At 40.4% G+C, this 21,489-nt stretch overlaps 1 protein-coding gene across 2 annotated transcripts in view; it reads right to left on the reverse strand.

The window, feature by feature from the left end:
* The window catches only part of MOB1B (MOB kinase activator 1B), a 78,181-nt gene that overhangs the window by 53,051 nt on the left and 3,641 nt on the right, over positions 1-21,489 (reverse strand). The window contains exon 2 of one of the 2 annotated variants that reach the window (XM_074950413.1): positions 20,528-20,641. The exons of the other annotated variant lie outside the window; for it this stretch is intronic. Within the exon in view, the coding sequence (XP_074806514.1) occupies positions 20,528-20,641 (114 nt within the window). The remainder of the gene's footprint in view (positions 1-20,527; positions 20,642-21,489) is intronic. 2 annotated transcript variants of the gene reach the window in all.

The raw sequence follows: 21,489 nt of genomic DNA on the forward strand, positions 1-21,489 counted from the left end.
ATGTTGTAGTTTGTCCCATTTACCATTGACTTCAATGTCCTTAACTACCTTCTCCTTCAAAATTTTTTCCAAGACCTTGCATGCTACAGATGTCAAACTAACAGGCCTATAATTACCCCGATCACTTTTTTTTCCCCTTTCTTAATAATAGGAACTATGTTAGCAATTCTCCAGTCATACGGTACAACCCCTGAGTTTACAGATTCATTAAAAATTCTTGCTAATGGGCTTGCAATTTCTTGTGCCAATTCTTTTAATATTCTTGGATGAAGATTATCTGGGCCCCCCAATTTAGTCCCATTAAGCTGTCTGAGTTTCGCTTCTACCTCAAATATGGTAATGTCTAGCTCCATATCCTCATTCCCATTTGTCATGCTACCATTATCCCTAACATCCTCTTTAGTCTTATTAAAGACTGAGGCAAAGTATTTGTTTAGATATTGGGCCATGCCTAGATTATCCCTGACCTCCACTCCCTCCTCAGTGTTTAGCGGTCCCACTTCTTCTTTCTTTGTTTTCTTCTTATTTATATGACTACAGAACCTTTGACTATTGGTTTTAATTCCCTCTGCAAGGTCCAACTCTACTTGACTTTTAGCCTGTCTCACTTTATCCCTACATGCTCTGACCTCAATAAGGTAGCTTTCCTTGCTGATCCCTCCCTTTATGCTTTCTGCTTTTTCTTAATCACCTCTCTGAGATGCTTGCTTATCCAGCTTGGTCTACAATTCCTGCCTATGAATTTTTTCCCCTTACTTGGGATGCAGGCTTCCGATAGCTTCTGCAGCTTTGATTTAAAATAATCCCAGGCCTCCTCTACCTTTAGATCCATAAATTCTTCAGTCCAATCCACTTCCCTAACTAATTTCCTTAATTTTTGAAAGTCAGCCCTTTTGAAATCAAAAACCCTAGCTGCAGATTTATTTTTATTAATCCTTCCGTTCAGTTTGAACTGAATTAGCTCATGATCACTTGAGCCAAGATTATCTCCTACAACCATTTCTTCTATGAGGTCCTCATTACTCACCAAAACCAAATCTAAAATGGCATCCCCTCTAGTCGGTTCAGCAACTACTTGCTGAAGGAATCCATCAGCTATCGCATCTAGGAAAATCTGAGCCCTATTATTATTACTAGCACTCGTCCTCCAGTCTATATCTGGGAAGTTAAAGTCTCCCATGATCACACAGTTTCCATTAGTATTTACTTTATTAAAAACATTAAAAAGGGCTCTATCCATATCCAAATTAGATCCCGGCGGTCTATAGCACACCCCAAGCACTATCCCAGGGGAGGCTCTAATAGTTTTCTTCCCCAATTTAATTTTTGCCCAGACGGACTCAGTCATATCCATTTCATCGCTTCTTATTTCTTTACATTCTATCTCATCATCAATATACAGTGCTACTCCACAACCTTTACCTTTATTTCGGTCTTTCCTAAACAGCACATACCCTTCAATACCTGTAGTCCAGTCATGACTACTATTCCACCATGTTTCTGTTATCCCTATAATATCTGGTTTCACTTCCTGCACCAGTAGCTCTAGTTCCTCCATTTTGTTACCTAGGCTCCTCGCATTAGTGTACAAACATCTTAATTTTTGCTGTTTGGCCTCACTCACATTCTGTACCCTATTAGGCACGGTCATTTTACTACCAGTATAACCTATTAGACTTGTATCTACACTGCCCTTCTTCCTACCCATGTCTATAGTCATTAGAGAGTATCAGGAAGCAATTCATAACCAAATATTACAAATTGTTGGATCTCTGTTACTAAAAGATCCTCTGGCAAACCTCCTACAGTTTCCTAGCAGAAAGAATTACATTCAAAGAAATGAAGACTTAATCTCTGATCAGCTAGTAGCCACCGGACTAGAAGTAGCCTCTCACTGGAAAAAGAAATAGTCCAAAACTACAGAAATGGTTCCAAAAACTATGGGAGGCTGTTGTTTTATGGAAAAATTAACACATCAATTACATACCCAGCAAAACAGAGGCCAAATAGATGGTTAGATATTTGGTCACCATTTATTCAATATTCAAAGTATACCTGTCTGCAGAAACACAGCACCCTGTCCAATTTTCTTGAATATTAACATTACATAGACAATGCAAGTAGAATCAGTAGTTTCATTCAATTTGATAAAATCCACAGAAACAACACATCCTGGATGATATAAAGAGGCTCACTCTAATATGGTTCTCAAACTTTCACATAGCAAGCCTCTGAGTGCGACTCCCCCTTATAAATTAAAAAGGCTTTTTTTATATTTAACACTATTATAAATGCTGGAAGCTAAGCAGAGGCTGACAGCTCGCGACACCCACATAATAACCTCAATCCCCAGTTTGAGAACCCCTGTTTACTGTGTTAAATAGAGAGATTTGATTTTATTAACATGAAATCTCTCTTTAAACAAAGCTATTGTTTCTTATATTTACATGGCAGTGATTTGTAAACTTCTAAAACTTCCTAAATAAATCGTTGTTGAAAAGGAACATCAAGTTAAGTGGCCAAATGTGACCTAAAATATACAACATACATTTTTAAAAGTTTTGAATACATTTGAGGGGTCCTGCAATTGATCTTCTTTCACTTCCTCTCTGCATGCTGAAGCTCCGCCCCCTGTTCAGGTAGATTCCTACAGCACAATGGGAAGAGGCCAGTGGGAGCAGCAGGATCTGAAGAGGCAGCAGCCTTTAACAAACATCACAGGAGAGTGGAAGGCGAATCAGCTGTCTCCCCGACCCCTCTAAGAATCTGGGGCAACTCTGGGGAATTGGGGGGGGGGAATCCCACCCCCCAAAGACTGGGGGGACAACTGGGAGTCAGACAGGGCCACCTGTGCACACCTAATAACCCACCCACATGATGGGGCTAACACACACACACAAAGACATGAATTGTAACATGTTGTAGGTTTTCCTTTTTGGGTAAAACTATTATTTATAAATAGCCGAGAAAATTAAGCCACAAAACATGGGAGTGATACCTACATTTCATTTCAATGGAACAAGTGTGAGAAGAGCAACTATTTCACCCCAAATCTTTCTGTAGGCTAGTATTTTTAATTCAGCATGTAGCTCCTGACCAAAAACAGGGCTCTAGTTCTGTTACTGTCTGACTGGGAAAAGAGCAGAGGGGGAAGGATTTAGAGTTTCTGGAAATTGGACCTCTCTCTGAGTCTCAAAGCCTTCTTAGACTCACTGTGCTCGTAAAGGACCATACAGCACTGCTACTGAGGAATGACTTCCTCAATCCTTGGCGAGGCCAGAGAGAGAGAGAGAGCACCTGATCACCTCAGACATGGACAATAACGCACATTTTTGCCCCCTCTAGATTTGTAGTACCACACACAAGTTGGGACTGGCTGTGTGAGTCACTCAAACTCCAGCTGGGATAAAATGATGCTGTCTACCTTCTGGGCAAAAAGCAAGACTGATGAAAGCATGACACCTGTACTATGCTTATTACACTGCTTGTGGATCCAGATCCCAAAGAAATTATTTTTATTGCAATGGCAAGCTTGGCAGCAAGTGCAGCTTGATTCACAGATTCTACATGCAACGATCTCACCACACATTAAGTCAGCAATTTAAATGATGTGGATTAAAAGGAAGATTTATGTAATATTTCGTGAGGACAAAGCCACATGAGTAACATGACGCAGTCCTTGCACAAGTCTCTTTCATTCAACCCCCACAACAGCACCGCCATACGTCAGCCTTTACTATAAACTATAACAGCTCCACAGCCACTCAGTCTGTTCTCAACGTCCTGGGTCAGTACACTGACTGAAGGCAATGAAGACAGTCTACTACAAGTCTCAGATGTCAAGATGAATATTCAGTGTAAAATCTGCCCACAGTTTTTACCAAACAGACAAACTGGACAGCGGGAAGCAGACCACTCAGTGAGCATACTGTGGAAAAGGCAACAGCAGTTTTGTTATTTCATTTGTTTCTGAATTATCACAGTTTCAAGGGTAAGGTCTGTCTGTTGTTGGAAAGAAGTTCCCGATATAATCCAAAGGATTTTAAAAAAAAGTCGTTTGTGACTATTTTGCTGAAGAACCATCCTTGAAAATTAAGAACTGATAAGACTGGTTGAATACATGCACAGACCAAATGAACAATGTGCAAGACATGAAAAATGGCTGAACAAAGAGTAGCCAGAGGCTCCATCTTTCGTATTAGTCTCTAAATACAAAGTGTCTGACTAATTTGAAGCCTATCCTCCATCCGTTTTGGCTGCTGGAAGCACTATTGCCAACCCAAGCATTCAAAATGGATGAGTCAGGTTACAAGACCCCATGAGATTTTACAAATATAATACATTTTGGGCTCCTAATTTGCTGTTTGTTCCTTCAGGGTACACTCAGATCACATTTTCAAGCTTTTCTCTACAACCATGAAGTCTAGAAATGTGTTTTATTTTAAAAAATGAAAGATGGGATTCTTCCATAATCTCCTCTCTATATGTGCTGGGTTTTTATGTAAAACATCAAATATTGCAAGACACGGCAAAATTGCAAGTATCAACAACACTGCAGAAGGGGTATTCTCTCTCTCTCTCTGTGTTCCTGTTTCCTAACCTAGGATTTTCCAGGCTGCTCAGAGAGGAGGTAGGGCCTGTGCTAATCTACCCAGCCTCTGTTTTTTAAGGCACTAAAAACTGTTTGTCTGTAGACCCGTGAAGTTAGCACAGTACTGGTTTACACTCAGTTCATGTTTGGAAGGTTTTCACCAAAACTACCAGGGACAGAAAATCCTATTTTGTGTGGTGACCATGAAAAAGAGATGGGTGTAATAAATGCTTAGATTCTGTGTAAACTGATAGCTCTCACTTGGAAAACCCTCCTACCTGGACAACATGTGGGGTTCCTCAGACATCTGCCACTATATCTCCATCCTGAGCAATATTAATAAACGCTGCTTGCTAACACAGCACATTTCTACCAAAAGCAGAGAATTTTATACCACACAATGAGGAAAGTATATATCAGTCCCATTTCACAGGACACTAAAGTACAGGGAGGTTAAGTGATCCTACCAATATCACACAGATTAAAGTAGCAAAGCCTGGAAAATAATCCAGATTTCCGAACTCCCATATTTGGACCACTAGAATAGACTCTGGGATAGCCCCCTATGATATTCCAGGCCTGGACTTTCTAATGAAGAGACACTCCCAGTTGCATCAAGCTGTACAGTAGTTTTCAGAATAGCAATATACATTTGGGCCCGGGTTGCAAAATCCCAAGTCATTTTCACCTGTAACCCAATCAGAATTTGAATCCAGGTCTTCAAAGATGACAAATTAATAGCCTACTGTACTCTCTTACTACTCTCCTGAATTATTTAGAAAAAACAGAGCATATGCATGGCCATTTTATTCTGCTTCCAGTATCAGTACTAAATGTCAGTTTTACTTCCTTCTGTTTCCCATCAAGCAGTGGCATTAAACTGATGAGGCAAACAGATATAAGATACATGCCAAAAAAAAAAAAGCCAATGGAAACTTTTGATTTATGACATAAAGCTGTCAAAACCACATCCCAATATTTTGGAGAAGGGGCTTGAGAAGGGGAACATCTGTGGAAGCGAACAGAATGCCATACTATGCAAGTTACGGACAAGTTCACCTAGACATCCCTTCCATTCACCACTGTTTGTTGTTTTTAGATTAATGTAATTCAAGGGTAAATGCTTTTTTATTCTAAACTGCAACTGGCAAAAATCTGGTATTAATTTTTAATCCCTTGTATCCAGCATCCTTCCTATTACACACACCTCTGGATACAGTCTATTTGCTATTTATTGTTTCACCTGCCATAAAATAAAATGGCAACTGCAAGCCCTTTGATAAATGTCTTGAAAAGCTGCCATTTCCCTTAGCTGCTAATATCTGGTATAAATGTAACCATTGTACCTGAAGTAAAATACGGAGCTCTAGACTTCAAACAATAATTTGTTTGGAGGATGGAAGATGTGCTGTTCCTCTCCTCAAGGCTAATAACATAGTATTCTTAACTAGAGACACCAGCAACCAGAGTTTTCAACAATCTCTTCATTCAGGAATGCCTTTTACCCTTTCATGTGAGGTGCACACCTACTGTACACCAAGGCTTCAACCAGTTGTTGAGGTTACCGAAGACTTGCACCAGCTTGCACCTCTTCCTCATTCCCAACTATTTCCCTAGGACTTGTTAAATTTTACAACCCACGCAATGAGAATCAAGATTTTCCCCATAGATAGGTCCACCCCGTTGTAGTAGTGTTATTCAGTGAACCTTCTGGCTAATCCTCAAGAATAACTGTGTGATACTCAGTGAAAATACTGATTTGGCTTCCAAACATTTTCAGACAAACTCATCCACACTGTATTTCATTCACAGCTCCTGCACACTTCAAAATAAGACAGCTTTCCAAATTTTCATTTGAAATGCTTCCTGGAGATTCTGCTGTTTGACCCTACTGTACCAGGAAGGGAGCTTCATTTCCCGGTTCAAGCACCCGCTCTTGCCCACTTTAAACTGAAGAAAATGCACCACCACACCTTCCTTTCTGGCTTGGTGCCCAAGACCTAGGTCAAGGAGGAATGTTACAGTACGCAACCTGAAAAAAGGCTGGTCAGGATAATGAGAGAGTGTGTGTGTATTTAGCAATTCCTACTTCCCAGTTCCAGCCTGTTCAACTCCTTCATACACTTTGAAGTGAGCCAAAATGCTGCCAACGCTTGCAATTTTATTGAAAGTCTCCAGTGTTTTTCTTCAAGTCCCAACTCCTCAAAGTCATGTGACTCTGAAAACCACCAATTTCAATGAGTGATTCAATGAGAGAGAAGTTAGTTTCTAGCCATCATGATTGCTAAGAAAAACTTGAATATGTTAACTCTAAAGCCTCAAAAATTATGAGGCAAATAAAAAGAACCCCACATTTATAATTTTTGAGCCAATTATGATTTTTTGAACACTTGGGGTTGGCAACACTGGCAAAGTAACAGATGTTATTTGTTATGGAAGCTCTTCTTAAATTTTTTGATGTAAAGCAAACCCCAAGTCTAGAATTCACCTAGCAGAAATTTAATGAACATACAAATGTCAGAAAAAGCATTCCTGTGTTAGACAGAAAAAGGCACAGGTGTTGTCTTTAATACTGTGTTACTGAACAGTTTATCTTAAACCAGGGCAGAAGGATGGCTTTGTGGTTAAGGAACTGTACTGGGATTTAGGAGATCTAGGTTCAACTCCTGGCTTGGCCATATGCTTCCTATGCAGCAAGTCACTTAGGCTATATCTACACTACAAGCTAGGGGTGTGATTTCCCTTGCTCATGTACATATACCCATGCTAGCTCTCAATGAGCTAGTCCAATAGCAGTGCATCCATGCTAGCATGGGCAGCGGCAACAGACAAGTTCATACCTGACAAGGTATGTACTTGACACGGCTCAGAATGCTGCTACCATGGCTACACTGCTATTTATGTTTGTGCTTGCTCATGGAGAGTTAGTGTGAACATGTATACACAAGCAGGGGACTCAGACTCCCTAGGTTGTAGTGTAGATGTAGCCTTAGTCTCTGTGCCCGTTTTCTAACCTGCATAAGGAGGATCACACTTCCCCTACTTCTCAGAATATTGTCATCAATATTTGTGATGTTCACAGTTACTATGGTGATGGAAGGTCACAAGTACCTAGTCACAGTTGTGGTATGAATAGGAATTTATAGGGTTTGCTGCAGCATTTCTCCACAGTGCAATGCAAACAAAGTGTGGCTTCTAAACCAGGAAATAGGCAAAAGTTTGATATGCTTACACCCTGAAATAAATGCACCAAAGTTTTTACATGTGATCACTGAATGCACTTTTGACCTCTGGGGAACCTTCAGAGAGCAATGCAAGTCAGAGCTGGAATCACTGGATACTACTGTACCAAGTTCCACACACTGTAAAACACAGCTGAACTGACTCCCAGAAGAGCCTACTGGTTGTGAAAGTGGCTTAACTTTATAAAGCTTTGTCCATAGTAGCACAAACAGCAGCACTGAAAAAGGGGGAGTGAAGAGAAAGTGTAGCTGACAGGATGATTCATTTATTACTTGATAACAACAAACTATGCTACAGCTTTACAATGAAACCAGCAATAGCCTGTTCATTGATTAACACAAACTATACAAAGCCTAACAGCCGAGGGACAGCCTGTGTGCCACAAGCAGCCTTCAACAACAGCAGTCAGTAGTGAATAGAGCCTTTAAACAGTGCAGGTCTCTACACAGCAAATATTGCAGCAGCAGAGCACTTCGTAAATGGCTTCCTGGTGCTCCTGTTGTCACAGATTAAAAAGAGAGACAGGAGATAGATCAATCACAATGCGGAGATGAAGTTTCCTTTTGGCACATCACACACTGAAGAACTACAATAGACCAAGAAGTCAAAGAGTTGGCTGGGTGCCATATCAGGAAGAGAGCAAGGGGCCCCTCAAACTGCTCGAGCAGCCAAAGCGATTCAAGCCTCCCACAGGTACAGAAGGTAGGGTTTATGCTGCCCTTCTCACCCACAACAAACTCATCTACAATTCAAAATATCATATACAAATAAACAAACATATTTCCCTGTATTCTGAAGGAAGGGAAGAAGAGAAAAATAATCTGTGTTGAGCAACAAGTGCTCTAGGTGGAAGCAAATAACTGGTTGCAGAAGTACAAGTTTAATCATCCAGAGTAGGGGGGGGAGGGGGAGAATACTTTTAACTGGTTACAGGAAACAAATTTCTTACAGTACTTCTATTACCAATATCTTATAGATTCAGAGTAGTTAGAAAAAGAAGAAACCTGTCACCTAGTCCATCTCCCTGCTAGGACAGGATTGTTCCTTACAGTAAATTTCCTAGGGTTTTGTCTAGTCTGAGCCAAACTGAGAAGTTCCAAGTGATGAGGATTCCAGTTTCCCTAGCTGTGTTATTCCACAGCTAAATAAATCTCACTGTCAGGAAGTTTCTCTCTTAGCTGCAGACTCTTACTCTTAGTTATAACCTTATATATATCACACTGAGTCTCTAAGCATCTTTGATGTTTAAGTCTACACAATTATAAAAGATGCAATATTTCCTACATCCCTGTAGTTGTTTTCCAGGCTATAGGTATCTTGCTCTTTTACACTTTCCTCATAAGTCAACATCTCCAGCCTCTTCTCTGAATTCCCTTCAGTTTGTCCATATCTTTCTGGTAACAATGTCCACCACTGAATTCATTATTACAGGTGCAGAAATAGTAAATATGGGAGAATCAATTGACAGTTTATTTGGCCTTTCAAAAAGTCTTTCACAAAGTCCCTCACGAGAAGCTATTCAGGAAACTTTACTACACATCTTTCTAATTCAATTTTATCTAGCACACTTACTTCTAAGTCCCTTTTTATTACTCCTCTATACTTATTGATATGTGCAATTCCTCCCAGTCTACAAGCATGTTGATGAAAATCATGTATGCTCTGGAAGAGGGGGAACACTAGAAAGTGTTAAGTAAGACTACTCCTACCACTGACCCTTCTCTAGCTCACTAGACACCTCTTGCCCCAACTCAAAGAACTTCTGTTTGCCATTACTTTTTCTTTATGGACTTTCAGACAGCTTTAAAAATGACCTGGAATAACTTTTTCAAAGATAGTTTAAATTAATTTTTCAATTAAATCTGTGAGACAGTTCCAAATTCTTTCTAGAGTCTAAATATATCTATTGCATTCCCTTCCACTAAGTCTATTATAAAAAGCAAATCAAGTTTGTCGGGCATAATTTCTTAATTACAAACTCCATGTTTCTTATTATTCATTTCACTACTCTCTAGATGTCCAGTGACTTTTCACTTGGTATTTTTCCTCATTTTACTACAAATAGAAATTAGACTTCTAAGAAGTTAAATTGCCAGGATCGATCTTTACTTATCTGAAAACAAATTTTAAAAATCAATACTTTGCTTTCTTGAAGATTTCCATGATTTTTCAAATAGAATGGTCAGTGGTCCAATAAATTTGCTGGACAATTTCCTTAATATCCTAGGATGTATAAAAGATACATTGTACCACTTGGTTAAGCTCATATTTTTCAAGTATTCATTTACCTATTCTAAAATTGATAGTAACTTTTTTATTTTTAAATATATGAACAGAGTTTGCCTTCCTAGTCTACTGTTCAAACTTTGATATTTTTCTTGGACAGATGTAAAGAAGGAGTTCAACATCTCAACTATCTGAGTCACTAATTTAATTCTACTTATACTTAATGGGGCTACTTTCTCCCTAGTATTACTTTTTCCACTTACTATGTTTGCACAGGTCCATATTTCTTTTCACTAGCATTAACGTGCTTTTAAAAAAGTCACAGGGCAAACTCAAAACAAGAGTTAAATTTTCACCCAGTTTTATTTTCAAAATTACTTAGAGGGAAAGAGTTTGATGATATTTGCTTCCTTGACAACTTGTCAAGGGAAAGCAGTGGATGTATTGTTTCTTGACTTTAGCAAAGCTTTTGACACTGTCTCCCACAGTATTCTTGTCAGCAAGTTAAGGAAGTATGGGCTAGATGAATGCACTATAAGGTGGGTAGAAAGCTGGCTAGATTGTCGGGCTCAACGGGTAGTGATAAATGGCTCCATGTCTAGTTGGCAGCCGGTGTCAAGTGGAGTGCCCCAGGGGTCGGTCCTGGGGCCGGTTTTGTTCAATATCTTCATAAATGATCTGGAGGATGGTGTGGATTGCACTCTCAGCAAATTTGCAGATGATACTAAACTGGGAGGAGTGGTAGATACGCTGGAGGGGAGGGATAGGATACAGAAGGACCTAGACAAATTGGAGGATTGGGCCAAAAGAAATCTGATGAGGTTCAATAAGGATAAGTGCAGGGTCCTGCACTTAGGATGGAAGAATCCAATGCACCGCTACAGACTAGGGACCGAATGGCTAGGCAGCAGTTCTGCGGAAAAGGACCTAGGGGTGACAGTGGACGAGAAGCTGGATATGAGTCAACAGTGTGCCCTTGTTGCCAAGAAGGCCAATGGCATTTTGGGATGTATAAGTAGGGGCATAGCGAGCAGATCGAGGGACATGATCGTTCCCCTCTATTCGACACTGGTGAGGCCTCATCTGGAGTACTGTGTCCAGTTTTGGGCCCCACACTACAAGAAGGATGTGGATAAATTGGAGAGAGTCCAGCGAAGGGCAACAAAAATGATTAGGGGTCTAGAGCACATGACTTATGAGGAGAGGCTGAGGGAGCTGGGATTGTTTAGTCTGCAGAAGAGAAGAATGAGGGGGGATTTGATAGCTGCTTTCAACTACCTGAAAGGGGGTTCCAAAGAGGATGGCTCTAGACTGTTCTCAATGGTAGCAGATGACAGAACGAGGAGTAATGGTCTCAAGTTGCAATGGGGGAGGTTTAGATTGGATATTAGGAAAAACTTTTTCACTAAGAGGGTGGTGAAACACTGGAATGCGTTACCTAGGGAGGTGGTAGAATCTCCTTCCTTAGAGGTTTTTAAGGTCAGGCTTGACAAAGCCCTGGCTGGGATGATTTAACTGGGAATTGGTCCTGCTTCGAGCAGGGGGTTGGACTAGATGACCTTCTGGGGTCCCTTCCAACCCTGATATTCTATGATTCTATGATTCTATGTAGGTACTAAAATAGTCAGAACAAGGTCCCTCCCTCATTTCACTGAAAAGGTTCCAAAAATTAAAAGTTAAAACACAGTCAGATTTTTCCACCACAAGCATCTGGGCACTCAAACATGGCAGAGGACTCTGGGAACCACTCAGTAATGTCTGAATATGCTAAACAAATCAGCCAAGGAAGGTTAAGCAATAAATCATTCAGATTTCTGTGAAGCCCATCTTTCCCTAAACATAAAATCTGGCCTTAAAAAAGAAATTGGAATACTTTACATTCAAGTACAGTAGAAATATTAAAGTACATTCCCCTTTACAGAAGCGGAGCACAATATAGTTGTAAATATCACACCATCAGAAAAGCTCCATATGCCACTGAGAAAGATTCCAAGTGCACCCTGCAGCAAGAATGAAAACTAAGGCCGTACACCTTGCAATTTACGCAATAGCAGACTAAGGAAAAGTAGAGCCCTTCAACAGAACAGTATTTTTATAATGTTAACAAATGCCAAAAACACGCTCAGTACTGTGTACAATATGGAAGAAAACAGTCTCAGCTCTGCAGATTATGCCGTCTAAATCAGGGATCTCAAACTCAAATCAACATGAGGGCCACATGAGGACTAGTACATTGGCCAGAGGGCCGCATCACTGAAACCTTTTCATTCAAAGATACAAAAGCCACCCCCACACTCTGAGCAGGGGGTTGGACTAGATGACCTCCTAGGTCCCTTCCAACCCTGATATTCTATGATTCTAGGACTCTGCCCCCGGCCCTGCCCCGACTCCACCCCTATCCATGAGGCCCCTTCCCCGCCCCTATTCCAACCCCTTCCCCAAATCCCTGCCTCAGCCCTGCCTCTTCTCCACTTCCTCCCCTGAGCATGTCACGTCCCCGCTCCTCCCCCTCCCTCCTGGAAAGTCCTAAGCGCTAGGAGGTAGGCGGAGGGGCGGGGACGCGGTGCACTGGGGGAGGGAAGGGGGAAGGCAGGTGGGGAGGGAAGCTTGGCTGCCGGTGGAGTTGGTGCCTATGGAGGGCTGCAGGAAATACTCCACGGGCCGTGTGTTTGAGACCCCTGGTCTAAATATTAGACAGCAAGTCTGTTAGATTTGTCACATACAAGTTAAACACGCAGAACAGAAAGTATAGAAAGAAGGTCTAGACTGCTTGTGGGATTATAATGTCAATATGCTTTCAGAAATCTTGACATAGGAAGGTCCTGTAGAAGAAGTTAGTTCTGAAGTGTAGAGAGGGAGGACACTTGGCAAAAGTTTGGAAAGCCATTCCATGCAAGAGTAGTATGGGTGAAGTGACAAGAGGGACAGGCAATCAGGAAGATGGAGAGATGCGAGCATGTGCACAGACATATAGGGATCTGAGAGGATGAGGAACTTGCACTTAATGCAATGGTAAGCATGAGACAGTGGAGCGTTACAAAGAAGGCAGTAATTTGGTGGGGCCATGGGATGAAGGACAAATGGGTACAGATACGACAAACAGGACAACACACATTGTGATATACCAGGGCCCACAAGAGATCAGACATGAAGATTATAAATCACCGTTACTGATGATAAAGTTATGTAGATTCCAAAAGAAATTAAAAAAAAAAAACAAAACCCAAAACACCAAGCCCACTTTTGATACCAAGTCTGACTACAACTACACAATAGATATGAGAAACATTAAGAAAGGAATAAAGTTTGCATGTCATATACAGACTCATATCGATCTAGACTAGATGATTAACAAGACTTTCCCATTTTTGATTTCTCAGTGCTGTAGTGTTCACTACAATACTTTTCTCCCCATTCTTTATCCAGTCAAGGTGAAAATGTTTCATACAACAGGCTTCTTTCTATCTCTTCCATTGAGAGACTATTCTATAATTACACAGATCTCATCAATAAGAAATTTCCTGGTATTCAAGCCAAACTATTCTTAATGTCACTTCATTATTTCTAGTTATATCCCTTTGCAGCCTAAATAATCTCTTTGTGATGATATTATCCTTCAAATCTATTTAGATACAACATAATGGAGGGCAAGAAGCATGGATTTTCAGAACCCAAACTGTACACAAATTCTTGAAGTTAATTAATTAAAGAGCAAATTAGAAACAGCAAACAAAACTGGATTTAAGGAACTGATTTGATATTGTGAGTGCACAAAAAACAACTGTAACTGATCAGCACTTTTTTGAAAAACACTTTGTGAATGGCTAAGGTAAATCCAACCAGAGACAGAGATGGCTGACCTGCAGGGGCAGAGTTTCTTTTGTTCCCATGCTATCTAGATAGTTTAGAAATGGGGTTCAAAGCTTTATTTTTTTAAAGATATCAATAAGAAATAGTTAAGAGATTTGCAAAAAAGAGATGCATTTCACAAAGGGTCACACTATTAAATACATGTTTGTAATTCTACCTCTTTCTATAAGGTAAATAAAACTGGCTGATGATACAAACGTGGAAAACCAGAAAAAGTAGTCCAAACATCATGTAGAAACCTGAAGGTATACACTTAGGTATATCTACACTACAGCAGCACAGCTATGCCTCAGTAGGACTGTGGTGTAGATGCATCCTACATTGACAGAAAAAAAACTTTCCAGCAATGTAGAAAATCCATCTCTCCGAAAAGTAGTAGGTAGGTCAATGGACAAATTCTTCTGTCAACCTAGCTGTGTCTACAGTAGGGGGTTAGGTTGACCTAACTACATTGCATAGGCCAGGGGTGGCCAACCTGTGGCTCCGGAGCCGCTTGCAGCTCTTCAGAAGTTAATATGTGGCTCCTTGTATAGGCATCGATTCCGGGGCTGGAGCTACAGGTGCCAACTTTCCAGTGTGCTGGGGGGTGCTCACTGCTCAACCCCCTGCTCTGCCCCAGGCCCTGCCCGCACTCCACCCCTTCCCGCCCCCTCCCCTGAGCCTGCCGTGCCCTCGCTCCTCCCCTTCCCCCCCCCGCCCCCAGCCTCTTGCATGCCACGAAACAGCTGATCGGGAAGTGCGGGGAGGGAGGGGGAGGAGCTGACTGGCAGGGCTGATGGCGGGTGGGAGGCGCTGGGAGCGCGAACTGATGGGGGACTGCTGACATATTACTGTGGCTCTTTGGCAATGTACATTGGTAAATTCTGGCTCCTTCTCAGGCTCAAGCTGTCCACCCCTGGCATAGGGCATGACATTTTTCACAGCCCTGAGCAATGTAGCTAGGTCAAGCGAATTATTAGGTGTAGACCAGGCCTTAGATTACACTTCTGAGTTGATTAATGGTACGCAGTGTTCACTTAAGGAAACAAAATAAAGACTAAAATAATCAGAGGCAAGAGATGAAGGGCTTGTACACACTACCACTTATGTTGGTATAACTTATGTCACTCAGGGGGCGTGAATAAGACACCCTCCTGAGTGATGCAAGTTACACCTAAGCACCGGTGTAGATAGCACTATGTTTGCGGGAGAGCTTCTCCCACCGACATAGCTACCAACTCTCATGGAGGCAGTTTTATTAAGAGCTCTCCCATCGGCATAAAGTGTCTTCACCAGACGTGCTACAGCAGCGCAGCTGCACTGCTATAGCACTTCTAGTGTAGACTAGCCCTAAAACAAAGCACAACAGAAAGACTTAAGGGATAGGAGGTGATCATGAATAAGCTATCAAAGATTCTACAAAATCTATACTATAATATATTACACCATCACAAAAGCTTCATTACATAATCCTCAATATTTAATGCAATATGTACCAGATTTCATATCATGATATAACTAATGTCAGCTAAAATTGCTTGACTCCTGCAAAGAAGTATCATATATAGCTAAAACGAAAATACAGATGCCTGAACAGGTGTTACCTACTTTTGTTACAACTCACAAGACAACAGAAAAGAGACTAAGAGCATGGCTACACTTGCAGATGTAGAGCGCTGTGAGTTAAACCCGCCTTCGGACAGCGCAGTAGGGAAAGCACTGCAGTCTGTCCAAACTGACAGCTGACAGCGCACTGGCGTGGCCACATTTGCAGCACTTGCAGCAGCATTGGGAGTGGTGCATTATGGGCAGCTATCCCACAGAGCACCTCTTCCCATTCTGGTGCTGTGGCTTGTGGGAAGGGGGCAGAGAGGCATTCTGTCCCAACACCCCGTGATGCAGGTGTGATGAAGGGCAACCAAAATAACTCAGAGAGAGGGGATGAAGCTATAATGTTTAGAGTAAAGAGAACCAAGACGGGATAGGATCACAGTAAGTATATAAATGGACAGATGCTAAATGGCAGCTGTGGACTGTAAGAAAGGGGGAGAGAGAGACTAACCAGAGGGTAAACAAGTGAGGCAGAAATGTCTTCGCACAAAAGACAGACAGAAATTTGGAACCAGAAACAGTTCAAGAGGAAACAAGAGACTTTTTTTGTGGGGGAAGGGAAGAATGCCTACAACCTTCTAGATATTTGAAGTTATATTGAAGTGATATAAGTCAATGTATTTAAGGTCAAGACTTAATAGACCAAAAGGCTCTTAATGGCCACATTTTTTCCTCCAAGTGGAGAGGGAATGGGAGAAGAGCATGGAAGCCATTCACTTCTGAATCACAAAAAATTCACTGCTTCTAAACATTTAGAGAGACAGTCTCAGGGGGAAAAATACTTTTACATTCATTAATTACAAAAGAATGGGGATTTTGACTTTGTGCATTTGAGACAATGATTTTGTACCATGAAAAAATGATGAACTGCTGAGTCAATTCACACATTTAGATGGAAAGAAAGGCCACCACGTGAACAGAGCACCACTGAAATGTGTAACATAAAGCTGAGAGCTATAGAACATGGCACAGAATTAGAGACTCAACCCACTACCGGAAGCAATACTTCCAGTCATTTAAAATATAATTTCTGGTAGAGATGATGTAACATGTGAGAGTGGAACTGTGAGACTGCTAACAGCTTAGGAGAATTCTAATCAGTAAGTTAATTATTATATTCACAAGAACAGAATGATATACTAGTATCAGGATGATGTTCTGAACACTTTAGCAACAGGAGCTACTCCTGCCCCTCCAGCAAAACTAATAGCAGCTCTGTGGTACTAAGAGACTGCAGTGCTACTTTGTAGACAGAGGTGGGGAATTCAGAAAAAAATATCTAAATGGAGTGGGGGGGAAAGGGAGAAGTAAGGTCAAGTTTCTCTGAAGTGGGGTTTGAAGCATCCACCACGTGTCTCTAGATCCTCACCCTCTAGCTCTTCCTTCCCTTCTACCACACCTCTGTTCCCACTTCCAGAGTCCCTGCATAGACCTTAATGTGTTCTGGATGCACCTGATGTGTCAACATGGGAGTGCTGCTCGGCCAGCCTTGGGAAAGTGAATGCAGCAAGACAGTTATGCTGAAAAATGGGCTTGTCAGTCTAGCAGAGAAAGGTATAACATGAGCCAATTACTGGAAGTTGAAGCTAGACAAATTCAGACCGGAAATAAGGGATAGATTTTTAACTGAGAGTAATTAATCACTGGAACAACTTATCAAGGGTCATGGTGGATTCTACATCACTGACTATTTTTAAATCAAGATTGAATGTTTCTCTAGAAGATGTGCTCAAGGAATTATTTTGGTGCAAGTTCCATGGTCTGTTTTTACAGGAAGTCAGACTAAGTGATCACAATGGTCCCTTTTGGTGTTGGAATCTATTAATGAAAAAGCAGGTCATATGAAAAGCACCTCCTGTAGAAAAGTGAAATGAACAGAAGATCCATCTTGTAATCGTTATATCTAAACTGGTCCATACTCAAAATGCCTGGACACACACGGTTTGAGAAAATTCAGTCAGAATCACTGGATGTTACTATAATACTTCAGAGTATATCTCTATAGGAGTAATCTCATTTTTAATGTTCAGTGTATTTCTTTGTGAAAAGATGAGTCATACAAAGGGTTTACTCAGGAAGAGCTCCCACTGGGAGTCAGTGAGAAAAGTAAGAAGGACCAAAAGAACTCTCATCCACACTTTCAAAGGAGTTTTTAGATTTTTTCAGCTACCTTTTGATAGCTCAGTCTCTGCTGACTTAGAGCAGAGGATAATACTCAGCATGATGATACAAATGCATTCCAGTAGTTCTCCTCCAACGGTACTAGCAGTGTCATGAAACAGATGACCTAGAGCAACTCTAGCCAGTTATGTGTTATTGCCACAAAAGCAAAACCAGGTACAGAGCATGCAATGTCAAGCCAAACGATGATTCTACAAGATGTTTCTAGATGGCTATGTAAAAAAAAAAAACATGAGAAGGCAAAGCTAAACACTGGATTCATGCAATCCCACTCAATTTAAATTTAATGGGAAGAAAATAAAAGATAGTCTGTAGAATGTGACAAAGGAATATTCCTCATTGTCAGAAAGGGATTCTGCAACAACTGAGTCAATGTGACTGATGACCTTCCTTGCTCTAATCCTCTGACAGTAAAGTTTCTCATACAGTTACATCTCATTTTTTCAGCAAGCTCACTGTTTCCCAGATTTAGTAGGAACGTTTTGGTTAATTAAGCAATAAGACATGCCAAGGCATATGTTGCAGTTTATTTAATTTGCCGGTAAAATTTCCTATTAATATCTCCAATACCACAGTATTTCCTATTGTATACTACTGCAGAGCTAAGATAGACTAATAAAAATAGCCTTCTAGTTTTTCCTTTTTAAAATAAAATCAAGAGAGGTTTTATTTCCCTGGTTAAATTTCATTTATTTACTTTTGCGTAAAGTTGAGTACTGAGGCTGCAAGTTAAGTACTAATGGAAACAACAATAATCTAGTGCCAAGGGAGGATAAGTAGAAGGTCTAATCATGTAACGGATAAAATTGCCGAGATTTGCTAATATAGACAAGCAGTTTCATGAACATATCTGATTTCTGTCAATGTACCAGGATATCACCATGTTTATGAAGCTTTAAAAAAGTAACATTTGTAACAACAGTTAATATATAATTACTTTCCAATACCCATCTTCATCCTTTTGCAAACAGGGGACAAAAAATTGTACCTCTGGTGTCTTGTTACCACAATCTCCTGTAGGATGGTACAGTTCTAAGTTCAAGGACTCAGTACAGTCTTATCAAAAACATGTATGATGTACTTTCAAAAGAAATATTATTAAAGGATCAAAATAAACAACGTTGCACACAGAAATCTTGCCTCTGAAAGTGGTCAGGGTTCTGTTCTTATTTTCATTTTACAATTATAATAACTAGTAGTATAGGCTCAGAAAAATAAACATCAAGGGGAAATTAGAAGTATGAAACAATTTTGGCATAAAAGGACACATTTTGGAAGTAATTAAGATGCAGTAGTTATTGTGGTGGTGAACATGTAAGAAATCTCCACAATGAACTATGTTATTTCTTTGTCAATGTCTTTGTTTGTTTGTTTTTTAAACTAATGCTTCTTTTACACACCGCACCGGCATAAATAAATAAAAAAAAGTCCAACCGCAGTATCCATTCAGTCCTTCATTTATGTATCTCAGAAGATAAAATTTTATGTACAGAAGTCTTTCAGATGTGATCTCTGGACTTTAAAATTCATTGCAACATCACTAGTATCATGGAGTTTTAAAGTCATCCCCATAATTCTACCACTCCCAGGGTAGTACTATTTCATCTTGTAACTGGGAGCTCAAATGAGCATACCACACATTATTTGGCTCTAATAATCTGAGGGAGAAGAAGCAATAGCTCAAGCATGGTAGGCACACACCTATTTGGGGGTGGGAAAAGACCCTAAAGTTCTTTGTAAGAGCATATGGGGTTCCCTGCATCAGGAGGTATTTCAGTTCTTATTTTGGTTCAACAAATGGGGTAGGAGTAGTGGCACTGATGAAGGAGAAAGTCTGTCCCAGTAGCCCAGAGCTTGGGAGCAACCCTGTGATAAGGCAGTGTATGTGTAATACTGAAGAAAAGTTTTCTAGAACTTTTCTGAGTTCCCAAGGGATCATAAAGGGAAAAATAAAGCAACAAGCATTTTAAAAGACATTGTCAAGACAGTCTGATAATTGCAAAATAAATTATATTAAAGATGGGGCAACTAGGAAAATGGGGGTTTTCATTTAGGGTTTAGTACTGTGTTCAGCATTTGGGTTTCCGACAGCTTTCAAAGAAGGGATGACAAAGGCATATAAAGTGAAAGACCCGAGCTGCCAGCATGGGAGCAAATCCTTGGACTCTGACCCTTTGAAAATAGGAGCTGAACAGAAGTACTCAGAAGTGATGAGTACTTTAGCTACACCATTTGAAAATACTTTGTTTAAATAATGTTAAACAGATTTTTGGTAAGACTATACATTTAAACAGCCAATTATCTTTATAATTACTAAAAATCCTTGTGAAATTAAGTGTCACAAACTGGTTCCATAAACCATAGCCTCAGGAGGGATTATTATTAGGACTCTTTGGATGACGTTGTGGCATATGAAACCAGTTGTGACACTTTAATTTCACAGTAAGTAAGGTTTACTTGAGACCTGGCACTGCTGCCACCAGGGCTTGGAAAATTCCCTTGCATATGGTGAGTAGGACGCTGTCCCAGCTAAGTTTCATTAGCTTCAGCAAAATCTAAACTCTCAGGAGTTTCAGTTTTTAAAAAAACGAAGTTTCTAGCACCTTACAGTTGCAAAGAAAACCTTCGAAACACACACAGAATGTAATCAACACGGGTGTCCTTCAGAGTCTGCACACAGTCCAATGCCTTTACTGTAGCTCTGAGGTCTCCCAAACTGTAGCAGAGTGTAAACTGAACAGATGGTGGGTTTTCACAACTGTTATTGGGAACCCGATGAGCACCCATGAAACTGATCAGAATCAGGGCAGTTTCATTCTGCAGTACCTTAGGAATCCTACAAGAAGCATCACTGGGAAGGATCCCCCAACAATAGAGGTTAGGGACAGACAAAGTAGTGGAAACTCCTCCCTCTCCCCCCCAATTGCAGCAGCCAGGACACTAGAGTGGGAGGAGGAAAGAGAGAGAGAGATTATTGCAGGGAGCAAAACAACAACAGACTGGCTTGACTTCTGGCAAAGCTGAGAAAAGTAGAGAATAGCCAGACAGTTCTTCAAGAGCATTGAGTGGGCTAGAGGAGGCACAAAAGACAGTTCTTGTCAGTCAAGAAAATTATCTAAAGTATATCTATTCTGTAATTTATCTGCTATGAAATGTGTTTATGATTTTTATAGTTCTGATTTTGAAGTGGACCTGCAAGAAGTAGTGAAGGGAGGAAGGTGGGAAAAGAGTAGGCACACATTCTCTTTTTGGCCTTCATATGTTTAAAGAAGGCCTGAATTTTGTAGATTTAAAAACAAAAAAGTCAGGTCTTATTTTAATATCACGAAGAAACAAAAAACGATATTGAAAGAAGCACATTTTTTCCTTTTGTTTACAGGTCACCTTCACACTGATGTTTATTGGGAGACTGCTTATGTAAATTTTACCAGTAAATAATGCATATATCCCAACAAATATAAACTCACAGAAATTGTTTCCTACAGCTCTTTTTCGCCAGAAATCTGCATGTGACAATTCTGACTGCTCATTTTAATAAAAAATTAAAAAATATGAAACTCTATATTGGCCTTAAGGATGGGGGATTACATAATCTTAAAGGTACACAACTGTTAGATAATAAAAAATTTAGGATCCTGAATTATGTCAGGGATTTTTATTAAAAATCATTTTTTGATGTAGCTTCTTTGCTAGGGCAGTTTTAGTAATTCAGGATAGCAGTAGCAAGTTGCCAGATGGTACGCCTACAGAACTATCTTTAATTTCTTCCTTGGAGATGCAGACTATGA

This window comes from Natator depressus, chromosome 4 (genome assembly GCF_965152275.1).
Source record: "Natator depressus isolate rNatDep1 chromosome 4, rNatDep2.hap1, whole genome shotgun sequence".
In the NCBI taxonomy this organism is placed as follows: domain Eukaryota; kingdom Metazoa; phylum Chordata; order Testudines; family Cheloniidae; genus Natator; species Natator depressus.